Source organism: Sebastes fasciatus, chromosome 15 (assembly GCF_043250625.1).
Source record: "Sebastes fasciatus isolate fSebFas1 chromosome 15, fSebFas1.pri, whole genome shotgun sequence".
Classification (NCBI taxonomy): domain Eukaryota; kingdom Metazoa; phylum Chordata; class Actinopteri; order Perciformes; family Sebastidae; genus Sebastes; species Sebastes fasciatus.
Window position 1 is genome coordinate 29,195,687 of NC_133809.1, and position 19,371 is coordinate 29,215,057.

General features: G+C 39.1%; 1 protein-coding gene across 4 annotated transcripts in view; it reads left to right on the top strand.

Annotated features, from left to right (window-relative positions):
• Positions 1-3,283: 3,283 nt before the first annotated feature.
• Positions 3,284-19,371, top strand: part of LOC141784003 (disheveled-associated activator of morphogenesis 1-like) — a 31,483-nt gene continuing 15,395 nt past the window's right edge. For 2 of the 4 annotated variants that reach the window (XM_074661667.1, XM_074661668.1), the window contains exons 1-8: positions 7,467-7,567; positions 14,874-15,091; positions 15,206-15,295; positions 15,423-15,494; positions 16,102-16,196; positions 16,320-16,539; positions 17,379-17,492; positions 17,848-17,958. In XM_074661667.1, coding sequence (XP_074517768.1) covers positions 7,498-7,567; positions 14,874-15,091; positions 15,206-15,295; positions 15,423-15,494; positions 16,102-16,196; positions 16,320-16,539; positions 17,379-17,492; positions 17,848-17,958 — 990 coding nt within the window. In that variant the 5' untranslated portion in view covers positions 7,467-7,497. Of the gene's footprint in view, positions 3,913-7,466; positions 7,573-14,873; positions 15,092-15,205; positions 15,296-15,422; positions 15,495-16,101; positions 16,197-16,319; positions 16,540-17,378; positions 17,493-17,847; positions 17,959-19,371 lie in introns of those variants that run through there. The other 2 variants (XM_074661670.1, XM_074661669.1) reach the window with 2 other exon arrangements.

Below are 19,371 nucleotides of genomic sequence, written 5' to 3' on the forward strand. Positions count from 1 at the left end.
TATAGGAGGAAACACGATTAGCAGAATGGAAAGCACCCTATAGGAGCAAGCACGATTAGCGGAATCAAAAGCATCCTATAGGAGGAAACACGATTAGCGGAATCAAAAGCATCCTATAGGAGGAAACACGATTAGCAGGATGGAAAGCACCCTATAGGAGGAAACACGATTAGCAGAATGGAAAGCACCCTATAGGAGGAAGCGCGTTTAGCAGGATGTAAAGCACCCTGTAGGAGGAAGCACGATTAGCAGAATGGAAAGCACCCTATAGGAAGAAGCACGATTAGCGGAATGGAAAGCACCCTATGGGAGGAAACATGATTAGCAGAATGGAAAGCACCCTATAGGAGGAAATACGATTAGCAGAATGGAAAGCATCCTATAGGAGGAAACATGATTAGCAGAATGGAAAGCACCCTATAGGAGCAAGCATGATTAGCGGAATCAAAAGCACCCTATAGGAGGAAACACGATTAGCAGGATGGAAAGCACCCTATAGGAGGAAACACGATTAGCAGAATGGAAAGCACCCTATAGGAGGAAACATGATTAGCAGAATGGAAAGCACCCTATAGGAGGAAGCATGATTAGCAGAATGGAAAGCACCCTATAGGAGGAAACACAATTAGCAGAATGGAAAGCATCCTATAGGAGGAAACATGATTAGCAGGATGGAAAGCACTCATAGTTCCTCCCCACAGTTTCGGGTCAACAGGTAGAGTTTGGCTCACCTGGTCTGACGGCCTGCTCCACTGTTGACCTCCTTTCCATTTGTTTTGATAACATTTGGTTTCCCTCTCTACGCCGTGTCACATTCCTCTCAATCATGCATCACAGATACTGTGAGGTCACACGAGCCAACTCTACAGAGGTTTCAATTTGGTTTCGCTGTTTCTTTTCTGTTGTCAAAGGATAAATCTTCAAAGTTACAATTCACGTGTGGTCTCCCGTTTTTGTGTCCTTCCATGAGCCGGTTTGTGACAATGAACTCATTGTAGATGGCCTTTAAATTATCCTTTTGCAGCGAGCTTCAAACTCATGTACTTCTATTTCTCTGAATCTACCTCTTTCTCAGTGTATTTAAGGTGCTTTTACAACCCATAGTCTGTTTGAATCAGAGTGAAATTGATACTTTTGGTTAGTTTTTTATTTAGTCTGGTTCGGTTTCACAGTGCACAAATTACAGCGGACCACATAAAAACATAATTTGCTGAGAGGCGTATACGAAGGCTGGAAATGTAATCGCTGAAGTCTTTCTTGTAATTTGGTGGTGGAAAATGTAAACACAAAATCAACAATCGCGGAGAAAACACTAACCAAGCAACGTCACTATTTTGTGGACTTTATTTAGCATATTCTGTATGTTCTCCTTGGCCCACATGTCTAGCAAACATCGGACTCCAAGTCAGTCCTCTCCCACTCACGTCAACCTGTTGTCTACCTGTGTCCATCTTAACAAATGCACGTGCAGGCATCCCATAATCCCCTGCGTCTTGGTTCATTTCTGCAATTGGGCCGGATTATGTTCTCACTTCAGTCGAACCGCACTAGGGCCACTTGACCACATCTCGCAAGCAGTCTCGGGCTGGTTGTTTTGGTCCACACCAGAGTACAATTCATACTTATTTATTAGGGCTGCCATAGTTATCCCGATAATAACGCGTTAACGCAAATTCATTTTAACGCTACTAATTTCTTTAACGCATTTTCATGCACGATTTTTAGGTTGTAACTCAGTTTTAAAGCTAGAGTGACGATACTAGTATCATATAAAACTAGAAAAACCTAATGAATCCATTGGTACCAACCAGGTCATACTAGCTTGTAGTGAAGGAGGTTAAATAACGCTACAAACTTACGCTAAATGTTGGCGAGGAAAAACTGTCACGGTCATTTTCAAAGGGGTCCTTTGACCTCTGACCTCCAGATATGTGAATGTAAATGGGTTCTATGGGTACCCACGAGTCTCCCCTTTACAGACATGCCCACTTTATGATAATCACATGCAGTTTGGGGCAAGTCATAGTCAAGTCAGCACACTGACACACTGACAGCTGTTGTTGCCTGTTGGGCTGCAGTTTGCCATGTTATGATTGGAGCATATTGTTTTATGCTAAATGCAGTACCTGTGAGGGTTTCTGGATCAATATCTGTCATTGTTTTGTGTTGTTAATTGATTTCCAATAAAATCAATACATACATTTGCATAAAGCAGCATATTTGTCCACTCCCATGTTGATAAGAGTATTAAATACTTGACAAATCTCCCTTTAAGGTACATTTTGAACAGATGCGATTAATTTGTGATTAAATGTTTTAATCGATTGACAGCCCTATTATTTATACAATTAATGCCAACTTTCATTACTATATGAATGTATATAAATGTGATATATGAATACAACCTCATCCAAATTATTTGACCCTAGTCTTAATTTAAAAAAAAACTAAATATAACTAAATATTTGAGCTCGGAGGTTCATTCTTGACCTTTGTCAAACAGTAAATAAATGTAACTCAAGTTTCACTTATTGACTTTTTGTTGAGATTTTAACAACATTTCACAGTCTTCATCAGTGGATGGAGTTTGTTTGATTGTCATGGAAACGGTGTGATTGTCATCATGTGACCTGAGCTCTAAAAATAGATCAGAACATGAGATTCACGGGCTGAAATAGGAGTGACACAATAGTTTCATTTGGCACTTCAAATCTACCCTGACAAGGTTCTGATTCATAAAGTACTTCCCTTTATTACAGCGAGTTCCTCACTGTCAGTCTACAGTCAGGAGTGTTTAGGGGCGGCTGTAGCTCAGAGGGTAGAGCGGGTCGACCTTTTACGGTTGGCGGTTCTCGATCCCGAACTCCTACTGTCTGCATGTCGAAGTGTCCCCAAATTGCTCCCAGAGCGCTTCACTGCAGCCCACTGCTCCTAAATGCTCAGGATGGGTTAAATGCAGAGGTCAAATGTCATGTCTGTACCTGGATGTACATGATGAGTGTCATAAAGTTTAATTGATCACAGAGCATCATCATATGAGAGCAGGCTGCTGGAGTAGCAATGCTAATGAGGGCAGAACAGCTGGGCCTGAAGGGCTGTAATCTTTGTAATCTGCTGATCTAGATCTGAAAAATCTCCTCATTATCAGACATGATGACACACACACACACACACACACACAAAGCAGAGGGTGAGGTCTGGGCGTGACAGCCTCCACCAGGAATGCAGTAGTGTGTGTTTTGAGCTTGCCACATACTGTAGACTCTCAGTCAGGCTGATCTGTCAGTTTCTCTGTACATTCTGCCTGACAGACACTGATCGAGTCTCAGCAACACATCAGAATGGAAACAGGAGAAAGACGAACACAGAGACGAGAGCAGGTGTTGTGTGGTTAGATGGAGCGAACGACAGAGGATTTGTATTTTCTTGGACACCTGCAACTTTTGGACAAACTTTAAGAAAATCTCTGAATCTGAATCAGCTCTCGGTGACGTCTTCCTCTTGTGGATTTTCTATTTAGCCACATTCTAAGTGAAGAAACTCCTTGTGGATTATGATTGCGGAACATTTTGAATTCAACTCTAGCTCCACTGATTCATTTGTATCTGTCTTTATTTGTTTTTGTTAAATCCGTGTCTTTGCGATTTCATTTCAGCATCACTTTCTGACTTTTACTCCCTCGTTCCTCTATCCATTTCTTTGGATTATAAAACATGTCAAATATATTCTCAGAAGAAACTCAGAGTAGTTTTAAGTGACAACCCGGCTGTTATAATGTCGGGATGACAGTGACAGCAGGGTGAATGATCCCCCGCTACAGATGTTCATCTGACACCTGACTGCTGTTACACACACTGCTGGAGCTGAACATGGCAGCATCTCACTGCACCGCATAGAAGAGGATCACAAAAGGTAAGAAACCTGTGATGATCCACACACTTAATGTAGAGGATGATGACCTCATAGGTTCCCTCAGCACAACCCATCCCTCTACAAAAAAACTAAATAGTCTGTCATTTTGAATTTTTTTTTGATATTTTTTATTTTATTTATTTATTTATTTATTTATTTATTTATTTATTTATTTATTTATTTATCTATTTATTCATTTATCCCCCCCCCCAAAAAAAAATTAAGTAGTAAGATAAAAAAAAATGTAAATAACAAAAATAAAAAATAAATAAAAATAAAAAAACCAGCAAACACAAAATTAATACAATAAAACATAAATACAGATGAATTATTTTAAATTTAGCATAGGAAAAGATACATATACATGCTTTGAAATAGAAACAAATTTGTGGATGTTCAATAAGCTTATTTACCACCAGTTATTAACTACATTCTAGTGTGTAGAGTGCTGCCTAATTTTGGGGCGGGGTCTTGAGCCTTTCAAAATAAGATACTAAAAGGTCCCATGCTGGGTTGACCCTCTGACGGAATATTTGATCTTTTCTAACTTAAGCAACATCATCAGGTCATTCATCCAAGCGGAAGCTTTCGCTTTTTTGTCACATTTTAACACTTTACAATACTCCCCACAGTTTACAGTGTGATCAGGTAACAATGAAGTAGTTCACTGATACTTAAATGGAAGTGCAGTGGAAGAAAACAACACTATGGGGAACAAAGGCATTGGGCATTTTAGAGGAAAGGAGAAATAAATAATATGTACTACTTCTATATAAGTAGCAGTGCTGGGAAACAAAACTGAAGTTTGCAAAAAATGGTGTCAACAACACTGATATTCTGCTGAACCTGTGAAGTAATTATGGTATAACATATTTAATATTATAAAATATAATGTATTTTGTGCTCTTTATTGTTTATTGTAGCTATGTTGTGACCATACATAAAATCTGGTCAGGGTTCTCCTCTATGACAACTACAGTATATCTCTATAGCAGTTTCTGTTAGATGGACACCAGACTTTCTGTTGAGGCAACTTTACCTAATAAGTGCCATGAGCAAAGGGCAAAAATATTAGTTTTTATTGTACTTCATCCAGCACCTACTCTGTAGTCAAATCTAAACACAACATAAGCTGGTAGGCTTAATCAAATTGTCACAATTCGCTCAATAAAGGAATACTTTACCCCCAAAATGACTATTTATATATCTTAGCATAGGTATATAGGTCTATCTACCTTGAATTTATGAAGAAATCTTTGTTTTTCTTTCATGCCTCCACGGTGAAGGAAAAAATCCCAAAACTGAGTAAATCCTGAGCAAATGGGGGCCGCGTTTAACAACAGCAGATTCACTCACACATTTCGTGGAGTATATAATCCAAGTCTCATTCATCCAGTCGAATGCTCACTACTTCCCAAACACATGCATCTTCACTTGACTATTTAGAACTCTTCCTCATAAACAGAACTCACACGGACGAGTAGTGCACCTGCACAAGCGTGAGACTGTTTACAAGGTAGTGTTTTATATAGTAAAGTTTCAACGAAAAACAGCCCGGTCTCCTAATGGTGGCAATTACGTTTAGAGAGAAACGTATTTTCTCCCAGATTATATTTGTTTTTGAGTATCACAAATAGTGTGCTGATCAAATATGAATCAATATTCTGTTACTGTAATGCCTATTTCTCTCCTCAAATGTTTTCAGAAACATCTTGTAGTGTACTGTTTAGCTGTAAAATGAGAAAGTTTGTGAACTGGCAGCCATGTTGAGATCTGTTGAGGAAATACCAAGCACCGCCCACCAGCCGGAGTAAACTTTCTCATTTTACAGCTGAACAGTACACTACAAGATTCTGAGAACATTTGAGAGAAATAGGCATTACAGTAACAAAATATTGATTCATATTTGATCAGCGCTGCCTAGTTTGACCGTTTGATAGGAGTTTGTGAATGATTGACAGCGGCCTCCGTTGAATGAACAGCCAATAGGAACACTCTCACTCTAAAATGACCTGTGATTGGTCAAAGTCTCCCGTCTAGATGTTTTAAAGCCTGAAAACAGAGCCATGAGCAGATGCCGTTAGGAGCACCGGAGGACACCGGAGGACACCGGAGGACACAGAAGAACATGAGGTTATCCGTTTCATGTACTACTGTCACAATATAGCGACAGTGTTATAAAAATATATTTTTTTAATCATATTTGCTCCAATCTTGCCTACTTCACCTTCTCACCTATTGCAGTGACCAGCTGTTTTGTGAAATTGCTGAGCATTTTTTTTTTTTTTTAATTAAGTTATATATTTGTGAATTGTTTTTAAAGATTTACATCTTCAGTAGGAACCAATGGGCTTGGAGCTGAGAACCACAGACGGGGTAGGGAAGTCATAAAGTATAGAGAGGAGAAATCCCGCCCCTTCCTGTGGACCCTATGAAACCTTATTTCGGAAAAAACATGAACGGTAGTCCAAATATTTTTTTGATTCATGAGTTGCTCCATGAATCACACACATGTTGTTTGTCAATTTAAAAGATCATTTTGAGAGTCAAGAAAGTCGTTTGTCGTAGTATCATTTAATTTTGTGTGAAACCGCCCAGTGAACTACATCTCTCGTCTCAGACAATAAACGTCACCAACACTATAGCTTGCTAATGTAGCTATGTTCCACGCACAAATTAAACGTTATCTGACCTGATGTGTTTTATCCAGAGACTCCTGGTCTTTATATCAGCCAGGAAGAGAAAGAAGGATCAGACCCGTTGCTGGTGTGAGTTCATCTCAGTAGGAAACACACAGACATCGTAGCTTCAGAGAGAGAGAGACGTCACTACGCGACTTTAGGGTGTGTCGTCTTTCTAATTACGTATTTTCACAGTCTGATACTTCAACAGTTTTACAACAAACTGAGACTTTCTGGACTTGCAAAATTATCTTTTAAACTGACAAACATCACATGTGTGATTCATGGCACAACTCAAACGGGATAAAAAAAATATTCTCTCTCTCCGTTGACTACTGTTCATATTTTTTCTGAAATAAGGTCCCATGGTGGTCCACCGGAAGGGGCGTGACTTCACCTCTCTATTGAGAGACGAACTAACACATTGTTGGTTTTGGTCTTTTCATTGGATTTGTTGACATAAGAAAACTATAGAAGAACATGAGACTGAGGACCACAGAGCTGGTTTGAAATGGAAATGGCTCATCAGGATACAGAAGGGTTCTGTTTTCTGCTAGATGACGTCATGTGATTAGCGGCCTCATCAACAACACACAGTGTGGCTGGGAAAAAAACAAGCTCTAGCAAACATTTACTGACTGAATTGTCCTTGAGTGAGTCAGTGAAACCCCACCGGCTTGAGGACGGCTGTTCTGTCGCTGACACTGACCTTTGACTTGCGTGTGGAAGCGGGGCTAGAGAAAACACACTTCCCCTGCAGGGATCCATAAAGTATTGATTAAACTCTGCGAACTCTGAGCTGGCTGGTTCATCAGGGTGAATTATAACCCTGTCATCAATCTATACACAACATAACCATACACACAGTACTGATCGTTATTAGAGTCCTATTGCAACTGTTGATATGCTGAACAGACAAGGACAGTGTTCACTGTCAACACAAACCAAACATGCATGGACACCAGTTATCAGAGGTCAGGTACTTTTATTTATTTGTGTATTTATTGTTTGTGTGGTGATGTCAGTCAGTCTATCTGTCCATCACTGTCAAAATAATGTATTTTCCATGAGTTTTGGATGTTATGGTCCTGATCAATCTTACTGATTGTGGGGAGTCCTGACCTTTCCTCTAGCCACAGGCAAAAACTTCTACTGTAGTAATAATATAATATCCAGTGGTGGAATGTAACTAAGTACAGTTCATTTTTAAGGTACTTGTACTTCACTTGAGTATTTCCATTGATGCCACTTTATGCTTCCTGTTTATAGACAACTTACTAGCTTTCAACCGCAGCTCACGGTCCTCATCAGAGGACCAGCTGTTATCACAAGACCAGAGATACTTAAAGCTGCAGTCGGTAACTTTGAGCAAATATGATAAAAAAGTTATTTTTATAAAACTGTGACTATATTCTGACAGTAGTGCATGAGACAGATGATCTGTGGAAAATTCATGTCCCTCTGTGTCCTCCTTGTGCTCCTAAAGTTTTTAACGAGATCAACCAATCAGAGCCGAGGAGTCTCTAACGCAGTCGTCAATCACTGCTCACCAAACATGCGAACTCCGATCAAACTCAAACTAGGCCGCGCTGATCAAATATCAGATCAAGTAATATTATGTTACTGTAACATCTATTTCTCTCCTCAAATGTTTTCAGAAACATATTTTAGTGTACTGTTTAGCTGTAAAATTACCCAAACTTTGCTAACATATTAGCATGACCAACTTCATATTGTCCTAATATGATATGATTTTAGCTTGTTGTGGAGCTTTTCCCCCCAAATGGCCAAAAAAATAAATGAATGCAGGTTAAAGTAACATTTTGATTGTACAACTTTTACCTGTAACTGAGGAGCAAAACAACTTTCTATACACTTCAAATAAATCATTTCAAACACACAGTAATGAGCCCCTAGGATTAGCTATTGTAGCTAACTGCCAGGCTAACTTTAGTAGTTGCCTATTCATCTGCACATGCTGGTTTGTTCACATGTGTGAGGCTGTGGGTCACTGTCCGCTAAAGCTTGCTAGCTTTCCAAAGCTAACAAACACACATGGTAATTGTAAGTTTTAGGTGGCCTGCTTTCCCCTTGGATTTTGGGGACAGTTGTATAAAATGACACACAATAAGTCCAGAATATTTCCATTTGCTAGAATGATGTATAAAACATGAATACCCTACACAATGTACTGTATATGATACTGTCAAACTGGGGACTAAGATAATTATAACAAGCCATTGTTTTTTGTAAGTTACATTAGTGACGTAGTTGTTTCTGTACATGTTTTACTTACTTACTTATTTTAAGCCCAACCATGACGTTTTCCCTTTCCCTAACTAAGTGGTTTTCTTGCCTAAACCTAACTGCGGATGTTTGCGTACAAATGACACGTGAAAAGACTAAAATGTGTACTCATGACACTCGGAATGTCTGTGTAATGTCATGGTATTTATACACCTTCTTGTGAGACCGGGTTGATCTTAAAGCTATGTTAGGGGGGAAAAGGGAAATACCAATGTAGAAAGAATATATTAACAATATAAACAGAGTTTATAGTTCCTGTTTTTGCACAATTTGTACTTCCTACACAGTTTGGTATGAGTTGGTTTTGGGTGTTTGTATGTGCTGCAGATCAGTTGAAGCTACATCTCTCCAGGCTACTGTACCTTTAAAGTTCTGTGTTTCTGATGCGACCCAGCATTTCCAGACAATTTTTATGATTTTTGACTAGACATTTTAATATGAAAGCATTAAAAACTCCAGTCTCCAATCTGGTTAAGCATCACTTATCACTGATCAGTACAACTTCTTCCCGGTGAAGGTGTGTCTCTGCCTACCTGTCTGTCAAGTCATCCTGCTTCACATAACCACCCTGCCGCTCCTACTGTACACCTCCTGTCAGCCCAGTCTGGCCTTAACACCACACTGGAGCCAACATTCACTTAATGACAGAGGAGCAAACCATTAATCAGCCTTCCTGGTATAAACCAGATTGACATCAGTGTCAAGAGTGATGGACAGTGTCCACAATGGCACTTTTGTCAAAGCATGTGAAAACTGGAGCAGCAGCACGCTGCAGGTGCATCTGTCTACCTCATATATCAAGACTCCATCTGGAAAATGGGTAATGATGTTACTGACTAATTACAGGTTCACAATAGTGTGTCATGCTCTTGTACCTGGTCCAGGCAGGTTGATGACTATGGTTATTACTATAATTAATCACTCATAAAGGTGTGTGTGTGCTTGAAAACAGAATTGTTTATTTGTTATTTCAGTTGTTTCAAAAGAGGCCCGACAGTGCCTGGTAAAGTGACCTGTACAAATTGAACAAAAATAATTGGTGGGATTAAATCAGCACCTCAATAATTTCAGAGTTAATGATGTTAAAGAGTTAGCATTAGCTAACTATTGAGAAACAAGTTATTTTTTGCCAGATAACTTGGATTGAAGACTTGTTGGACGCAAACCAACCTGGACGAGACGTCTTCATCCAAAAAACGGTCGTATAGCTCGTCTCTGCAAACAGCTCATTACGACCCATATTTCCATTAGTTGTTAGGTGGCGACCTTTAGTGGCTGTCGTAATTAGTACAGGAGTAAAGGAGGAAGTTAGGTGACGTAGTATAAAGAGCGACAACGTCCGAGTAGGGAGGAGTTTGGGGTGGATGGATGGGTCAAACAAACAGGACTTTGAAGAGACCTCTGTTCGTCTCCCGTGTGAAACCAAAAGTCAACACGTTGAGTTATTTCAAGTTACGTACTGTAACTACGTTAGTACGAAACCACGTCATGTACTGCGTAACAAACGTACTTATTTTAACCCAAACCATGATCTTTCCTAAACCTAACCAAGTAGTTTTGTTGCCTAACCATAGCCAAGTAGTTTGGTTTCATAACCATGTGTTTAGAACTGCCACATTAAATACAGTAGAACGGTCATATATAGCCGTGGTTACACTTGTCTTTTCAATGCCACTTTTGTCATCCGATCACGCCAGGACGCATTAACTGTTAAGTCTGTACACTCCAATATCGAAACAGCTAGACCACATGCCGAGGTGGCCCGGCTCGCATTGAGTTCGGTTTTCAGTGAGGCGTGGACAGCATGTGGGCACAATCTGGACAATTTATCAAACGTAGGTGTCGCATCATCTTCCCCCCCCCCCACACGAGAGCGAAGGCATTAGAGGAGGAAAACTGAGGCTGGAGGCTAAATTATGAATCCTGCTTTGGCGAAGGCCTGATCTGCCCTACTTGTCCTTTGATTGGCTAGTACTCGTTGCCTTCATTGGTTGGATTGTTTAGGTTTTGGCATGAGGAGTGAAATTAGTTGGGGTTAAGGTAAGAATATCAGAGTAAGCCAATCAGAGGCAGACTAGGGCAGGTCATGACTTTACACAACTTGTTGACTTTTTTTTCAACATTTATTGACATTTTTGTCGACATACTCTACTATGACTTTTTTTACGACATTTGTTGATATTATTCATAATTCATAATATTGAAGGCTGGAACACTGCTGAGACCCGCTGTCTGAGTCCTGTTGAGTTACTCCTGATGAAAACCCAACATTTCCTGATTTTGCTGCCTCAAAATAAATAGCAAAATAACGGAAGACTTTTATTGTGAAAAATTTATAGGAAAATGTGTTCATCACCGAATCAGCAGAGCTTAGTTAGCGGCTATTCTTCAATAAAACAAGTCTACTAACACTGCAGGGAGGAAGAGCAAGCAGCAAACATTACAGGGGGGGTTTTAATGTGAAGAATTTATAGGAAATGATTTTATTGTCCCCAAGGGGAAATTCAGAAACGGTAACAACATGACATTACACACTCAGGTCTGTTCAGCGAGGCCTGTTTAAGGCAGCTATGGCTGCAGGGATCATGCTTTTCCCAAGGCGAGCCTTCCTGCATGTCAGTGCTCTGTACCTGCACCCTGAGGGCAGCAGGGCGAGCTGCTGGTTTAGTGGGTGTGTGTGATGTCCTATTGAGGTTGCAATGCGTGCAATGGCCTTATTGTTCAGCTCAGTGAGGTTGGGTGTGCAGAGACCAATTATCCTGGCAGAAATTAAATGTGTTCTCAGTTTTACAGCCACTCTTTTGACCACGAAATATATCCGCATATGTTGCATTGAACTGTCAAGTGTAACCACGGTCTATGCCGTTTTAGGAGTCATTGGCGATTTCAATACAAAACAGGCATTTTCACAGCCTTGTTTTGCCAATTTACACTGTAACGTGACAACTGAACATGTATTAACTAAATGAAGTAAGTTTGATGTTGAGTATCAAGCTTCAGATATCAGTATAAGTAAATCATCTGAAAAAGCTAAAAAGCTTGTGTTTCTGGCCTCCTAATGAAACTCCCTTTGAGCTTTGAAGCCAAGGTTGAAATTCAAATGTATTCAAAGCGTAGATTAAATAACTCCAATTTCTTGTCTGTCTAAAGACAATATAATCATCCCCCATAAATGATCTGAGGATTTCTGTTCCTGTACAAATCAAATCTTGATCTTGGTGTATGATTTTATGAATGAAGCGCTGGGTTGTAAGAGCTGGTGTTTGAGTAAGCAATTTCTAGTCACAGCTTAAGAGATATATTCGCTGATAACTACAACAACCTGTCAAAGACTAAAGAATAAAAACATATTACTTTAACCGTTGTACAAGTACTACAAATAACCGTATATTACACCACAGAATGTACCATGAAAACAGCAACATAGTATCACAAAACATTCCATAAAGCACTACAATGAGTAACTGGAGAAGAGATGTATAGAGAAACATATTGACTTTGTACCATCAGCTCTTGCTTTCTGACTACGTGAGGACCTGAGTATGTCGCTGTTATTCACAGCTAACACTAAAACTATTTTTCATGGTCCAATATACCAAAGTGCTGTTTCTATCATCAATCAAACCCCTTAAATAAATGATGAAACACAGGCACACACACAGCCACACCTCATGACTCATCTGTTCCATTCGTGGCTTGTTAATCACACCCAAATGAATGTATGTCTGTCTAGTTGTGTTAGCTTGTGTTGAGTTCAATTATGATCGTGTTGACGGATAGTATACGAGATACGTGTTTGTGCAGCATGCACAGTGTTCGAGACATGTTTGTGGGTGTGCAAGCCAATAATTATGTATGTTCATTTTATTAATTGATGTTTAACAGATAGGAAGTATGAAGCTGTGATAATAATGCATGGATATTAGTTCAAGCTCTGTGTTCTGTTGTTGGAGATCTGATCGCTCATCAAACCTGTATCTTTAAAAAAACAAAAACATGATTAAAAGTCATGTTAAGTGTGCAGAGTTCATTTAAGCCTGCAAAACTAAAGTTACACAAGTGTTAAATGGAGCAACATACTTACAATTAGGGGTATAAGAAAATATCCGAAATATTGAGTATCGCGATATTTTGTTTTGTGACACTGTATCGTTTCTCAAAAACACGGTATTGAGTTTTAATTAATAGTTAACATGCAAAAATTTACTCAGTCAATACTTTATTTAATTTGCAAAGACAAGTGCCCTCTCAGTGTATGCGCCCGCTCAAAGTAGTGCTTTGATGTTGGATGTTACAGCGACTGTGATAAATGTAAATTGCATAAAAATTAAACTTTTTTTGCTCAGATTTTATGTATATGGTGGCGTGTTCTTCATTCTATGACAGTTTTCCTAAAATTAGATTTTAAAAATCTCAATATGTCGCCTTGTTTACAGAATCTAAATATATCGCGATATATTGAATCATAAACTCTGAATCAAGATATGTATCGTATTGCCAGATTATTGCCAATACACACCCTACTTACAATTCAACTGACTTTATTTAACCAAGGTGAGCTAAAAATGTCTGTCCTGATGGTGGTGCCGGACACAAGCCCATGAGGTCATTAGGGGAAGAATGAATGTGCTCAGCATCAATGTATTGTTAATCTGATTTTTGATCTAAATGCTAAGCAGCAGATATCACTTTTTATCTAAAAAAAAGAAAAGGTAAAAAGGTTTCTGTGACATCTACCATTCATATATCATTATGTATGCAATTTCCAGCAGTTTCCTGGCTTTTAATTTTTTCAAGTCTGTCTTAAAATAATACTCACATGGCCACATGTACAGTGAAACAGGTTTTGCTTGCTGTAATCATTCATCCTGTCCTTTCTGCTATTAAGAGATCTCTTCCTAACACGAATTGTGAATATATCCTTTAGTGAGATATCCCAGAAAAACATTATTCATAACTCTTACTAAAGGGGTTAATGCAACACAATAGACTTTTATGTCAAATTGTGTGTAATACTTTGTAGACGACTTCTTAATCCTATGGACATCCATTGTATTCATATCTCAGCCAGTGTACAGTAGACACTTTATGAGTTATTAGGAGTCTATGTCAAGAATGAAGTGGCCATCTATCAATCACATTTTAAAATGTCCTGTGTAAAAGGAACCTCACAAATCTTCATAGTATTCTGTTTTTTGTTACTATTGTTCTCATAAACCAATAGTAGCTATACCTACAAAAAGTAATGCACTGTGATCCATAAATATCCAACAAAATCAATTTGTATTTGTATTTCTATCCACGTAATTCTGAACCAGGAAGTATGGGTGTGGTGGATCAAAAAACACTTTTTTTTAGACGTGTTCGTATATCATGTGAAACCAGAAGTCAACGTTGATTTATTTGTCACCTGACGTCCTTACTTAACTTACACAACTTCCGGTGTTATTTTAACCCAAACCACGATCTTTTCCTAAACCTAACTAAGTAGTTTAGTTGCCTAAACCTACGGAAGTTTATTTTGAAAAGACTGGAGCAGAAATTGTCACGTGCGTCACGTGTTGGAAATTTGTAGGTAAACGTACGAAAAATGAGGAATAACTTTTTTGTAAAATATCATACAAACCATTGTATGATGATACGTTGAGATTGTGTATAAGAAATTAATCTACAAACAGGAAATGATATAAATGATGTGTCAAACAATGTCTATCGAACTTATTTTAGAAACTTTGCAAACGTATCAATTATTAAGGAAAATGTTTTTTCCAAAGATGTAATACTTTATTTGATGTTATTTTATTAGATGTCTCTTTGACTGTCTCACCATTGTCTCAGTTTGGTTTAATGTTTTACTTTATTTTAGCAGCTTATCAACGCTTCATTCAAACATTAAGCTAGTCAGATCTCTGACCACAGGAATTGCTGTAAATGGCAACACATTCGATTAATACGTTTTGTCCTCCTCTTCAGTCAGTACTTCTGGTGACGTCCCCGCTGTAACCATGGTGTCCCGTGTGAAGCCGCCCCAGGGGCGTAGCCTGTCCTCTCTATTTTCCTGCTGCTTCAATGGAAGTGACCAACCAGAGATCACCCACCTCCAGGAAAACATGAACACTATGGCTGTGCTGGAGCCCAACCTGCCCATGCCCCCCCCTCAAGAGCTGGACTCTATGTTCACTGAGCTGGTGGTGAGTCAATGTTCCTCTCCTGGACACTGGCTATTCCTACGTACATTCAAACATCCATAATTATTCAACAGCTTTCTTCTTATGTTTATCATTCATTTCTTTCTTCTATCCCAGGATGAACTGGACCTCACAGAAGAGAACAGAGCTGCCATGTTTTCTTTACCAGCAGAGAAGAAATGGCAGCTCTACTGTAGTAAGAAATTGGTAAGAAACTATGACTACAGCCACTTTATCTGTATTGGTAGTTTATACATCCTGCGCTGTTGGGCAGTTGCATTTCTTTCCATGACTCTGACCTGTGTGTGTGTGTGTGTATATGTGTGTATTGCAGGAAGCAGAGGAGAATAAAGGAGCAACCAGATGGCCAGAGTATTATATTGACCAGCTCACGTCCATGGCTGCTGTGAGTATAGGCTAACACTCTGGGGTGAATTCACAAAAGGATTGCGCGGCTTCTGCTAAATCTGCACAAATAAGACATAAAGAAACCGCATATTTCTCAAAGCATCCGCAAAGGGAGAAATGCACCCCTAAACGCACCGCCAAGCAAATAGCGTCTCGGTGCTCCTGTGCAATTAGCATGTATTTAAATGAGGTAATATGTAGACATTTAGCATGAAATTGTCTCATTTCTTTGCAAATGAGCCTTTGTGAATTCTCTGTTTTAATCCTGCTGTTCCCAGTTTATTCACAGACACAGATTTTGCTTTATTACCAATTTTCTTTATAAAATGTGAAAATATTGATTATTTTTAAAAATGTAAAATTTAATTACAATTTTTTAGATATTGTTGTACATACTATATTGATATATATTTGCTTTTGAGTTGCAGTTTTTTTGTAACTTAATATCAGCTGATATCAGAGATCACAAATCCTACACTATAAACCACCAACATTTAGTTCTATGAGCCAAACTCTCTCCATTATTGCCTCGGAGTGAGTACATAACCTATTTGGAATTGTGTAGAGTTGCGAGGCATTATTTAGTTCGACCCCTCTGTTCCCAGAGGAAGACTCTGCTGTCGCTGGAGGATGAGGACGAGCAGGGAAGACGTAAGATCATAGATGGTCTAAAGACAGCACTGAGGACACAGCCGATGAGGTACCGTTCCAGTTCTAACACGTTATTCTGAAAATGTAACGTTTCACTTCATCCTCCTCTGTGCTGTACTGCAGTGACCTAAAGAATGACCTTAACGTTGCCATTCTGATTTATCTCTACCAGGTTTGTGACGCGATTCATTGAGTTGGATGGCCTGTCCTGTATCCTGAATTTTCTCAAGTCGATGGACTACGAGACGACCAACTCTGAGATTCACACCTCGCTGATTGGCTGCATCAAATCTCTGATGAACAACTCTCAGGGCAGAGCTCACGTCCTGGGTCACTCTGAGAGCATTAACATCATCACACAAAGTCTCACCACCGAGAACATCAAAACCAAGGTACATACGCCACAATCAATATCCAATAATGACAAAGCAAAAACAGGATTTTAGAAATGTTTCCACATTTATTAAAAACAAAACAACTGAAATATCACACTGACATTCAGACCCTTTGCTATGTCACATGAAATTTAGTTCACGACTGTTTCCTAACCCTTAACTAAGTGGTTGTGTTGCCTAAACCTATCTTCCTGTGAGGTTTATTTTGAAAGGACACCATGCATGTATCGAGCGTATCTTGACACGCCGTCCCTGGTTTGTCCAAAAGTAACGCAAGAGGGGTACCTCATGCGTCGGTCTCCGATGCCGAGGGGCACTGACCAACCGGCGGTATGTGACGAGTTGGGAGTGAGAAGGTGGTGGTCCTTCTGCTCATTTTCTGTAACCAGTGTAGCATTAAAGCACGGTGGAATTAGTGAGCTAGCTAAGACAGCAACAAAGTTGTCACTCATCTGGCGATAGCAGTGTGCTTTTCTACGCTGTGATGAGAGAGGGTGTAGCAACTCATAACGTAATAACTGCGCGTAATGTAATAATTTAAATGTAATAAAAGCTCATAATGTAATAATCAGCACATAATGTAATAAAACCTTGAGCGCACAACGTATGACAATTTTATTCATAATGTAATAAGTTATTACATTATGAAAACATTATTACATTATAAACTTAGCAATTTTTTTTTTAATAATGTAATAAATTCAGCACAATATGTAATAATTAAAAAAAAGAGTACTCTCCTTGTCTTCTTAAAGCAGAGGAACCATCTAGTTTTACATACTTAAGTTCTTATCTCCTACTCGTCAGTAATTGGACGTTCTTCTTTCCCTCCCCAGGTTGCAGTGTTAGAGATCCTTGGTGCAGTGTGTTTGGTGCCAGGAGGCCATAAGAAAGTACTAGAAGCCATGCTGCACTACCAGACCTTTGCTTCGGAGAGAACACGCTTTCAGGTCTGCTCTTGCTTTGTTCCTGTGTGCTTCATTTATTCTTCTGCAAGGAAACATGGAGATGTGGATGAAACAGATTTCTTTCCCTTGTCTTGGGGACATTAATATTCACATCCAATTGTGACAGAAAGTGATTGGCATCATTCTATTTGAGTCCACGACCAGTAGCCAACACATTTCTACACCTATTTTCTCTGTTAAGATGACTGATATAATCAATTTCACATATCAAATGTGTATCAATTTTACATAACAGTTTACAGGGATTTCTTAATTATTTTGAGGCCAATCTGATGTGTACAGCAAACATGTTTTATAATGGTATAACTGGTGTAAATCCTCTCTGTTTTGTGTGCAGACCCTGCTGACAGACTTGGATAGATCCACGGGCCGCTACAGAGATGAAGTTAATCTGAAGACTGCCATCATGTCCTTCATCAATGCTGTGCTTAGCCAGGGAGCAGGAGAGGTGAACAACCAGCTGTGTGTCTCTCTCTCAGTTCGACATTCGAATCAGTCTGTGATGAAAAAAAGGTCTTTTATAGGAGTTGGTTGTGATGTGCCCCCTTATCTTCAGCACAGACAGAGAGACAGACAGACAGACAGACAGACAGACAGACAGACAGACAGACAGACAGACAGACAGACAGACAGAGAGACAGACAGACAGACAGACAGAGAGACAGACAGACAGAAAGACAGACAGACAGACAGAAAGACAGACAGAGAGACAGACAGACAGACAGACAGACAGACAGACAGAGAGACTGAAAGACAGACAGACAGACTGAAAGACACTTTACGATACTTTATTTATCCCCGGGAGGATATTTGCATATCACAGCAGCAGCACATAAACAAACCACACACTACAAGAAATAGTGTAAAAATAAATGTCAAACACAAGTACTAAGTGTGGTCCAAGACAGTTAATTGATTTAGAAGGATGTTTGATTTTATATTCAAAAGTCAATATGCAACAGGGAAACACTACTTCAGCTTCCAGACGGTGGTCGGGAGGTACAAGGGAAACTTTGTTTTGCCTCCAGGGCCAAAGTTGATGCTTACTTCGGGGTTACACCGTACAGTTATTACTACTATACAACTTTACTGCTAATTTCCTCCCCGATCGCCAACACCTGTCTGCTCTGAGAACATCCACCGTCACTCTCTCTTTTGCTCTGAAACCTGCGGCTCCGGAGCCACATGCGTCTCTTTAGCTCCTCTCCAGTGGCTCCCTGTGGATTTATAAAAATGGAAATGAATAGCTGTTTTTTGTTTACATTTTCATTTTTATTTATCATTGTTGTAGGTCTATGGTTACACATTGAGAAAAAAAAATAATCTGAGATTTTGAGAATAAATTCATAGGTTTACAAGAAAAAAAGTCATAATATGAGAATAAAGTCATAATATAAAGTAGTAATTTTACCTGCTATTTTCTTTTTTTCTCATAAAGTTATGACCTTATTCTCGCAATATTATGCCTTTTTTTCTCGTAAAGTTATGACTTTGTTCTCGTAATATTACAACTTTTTTTTTTGTTAAGTTATGACTTTTTTCTCATAATATTATGACTTTATTCTGGAAATCTCCGATTTTTTTTCCCTCAACGTGGCCCTAATACTCCTTAGTATATTTGCACTTTGGCCCTCACTACATTAGACTTATATATTATATACTTAGACTATGATTCATCACAATGCTCAAATGTTTTGTGAATCCAGACAGATTTTTTTGTGTTTGTTTTTGCCTAAAATGGCTCTTTTGATAGTAAAGGTTGCTGACCCCTGACCCAGCAGATGAATACGCACCTAATTCACTTTCTATTTGTTGCCACATTCGTAATATTGGCTTTAAATTCCCTCGATTGTGGAATCCA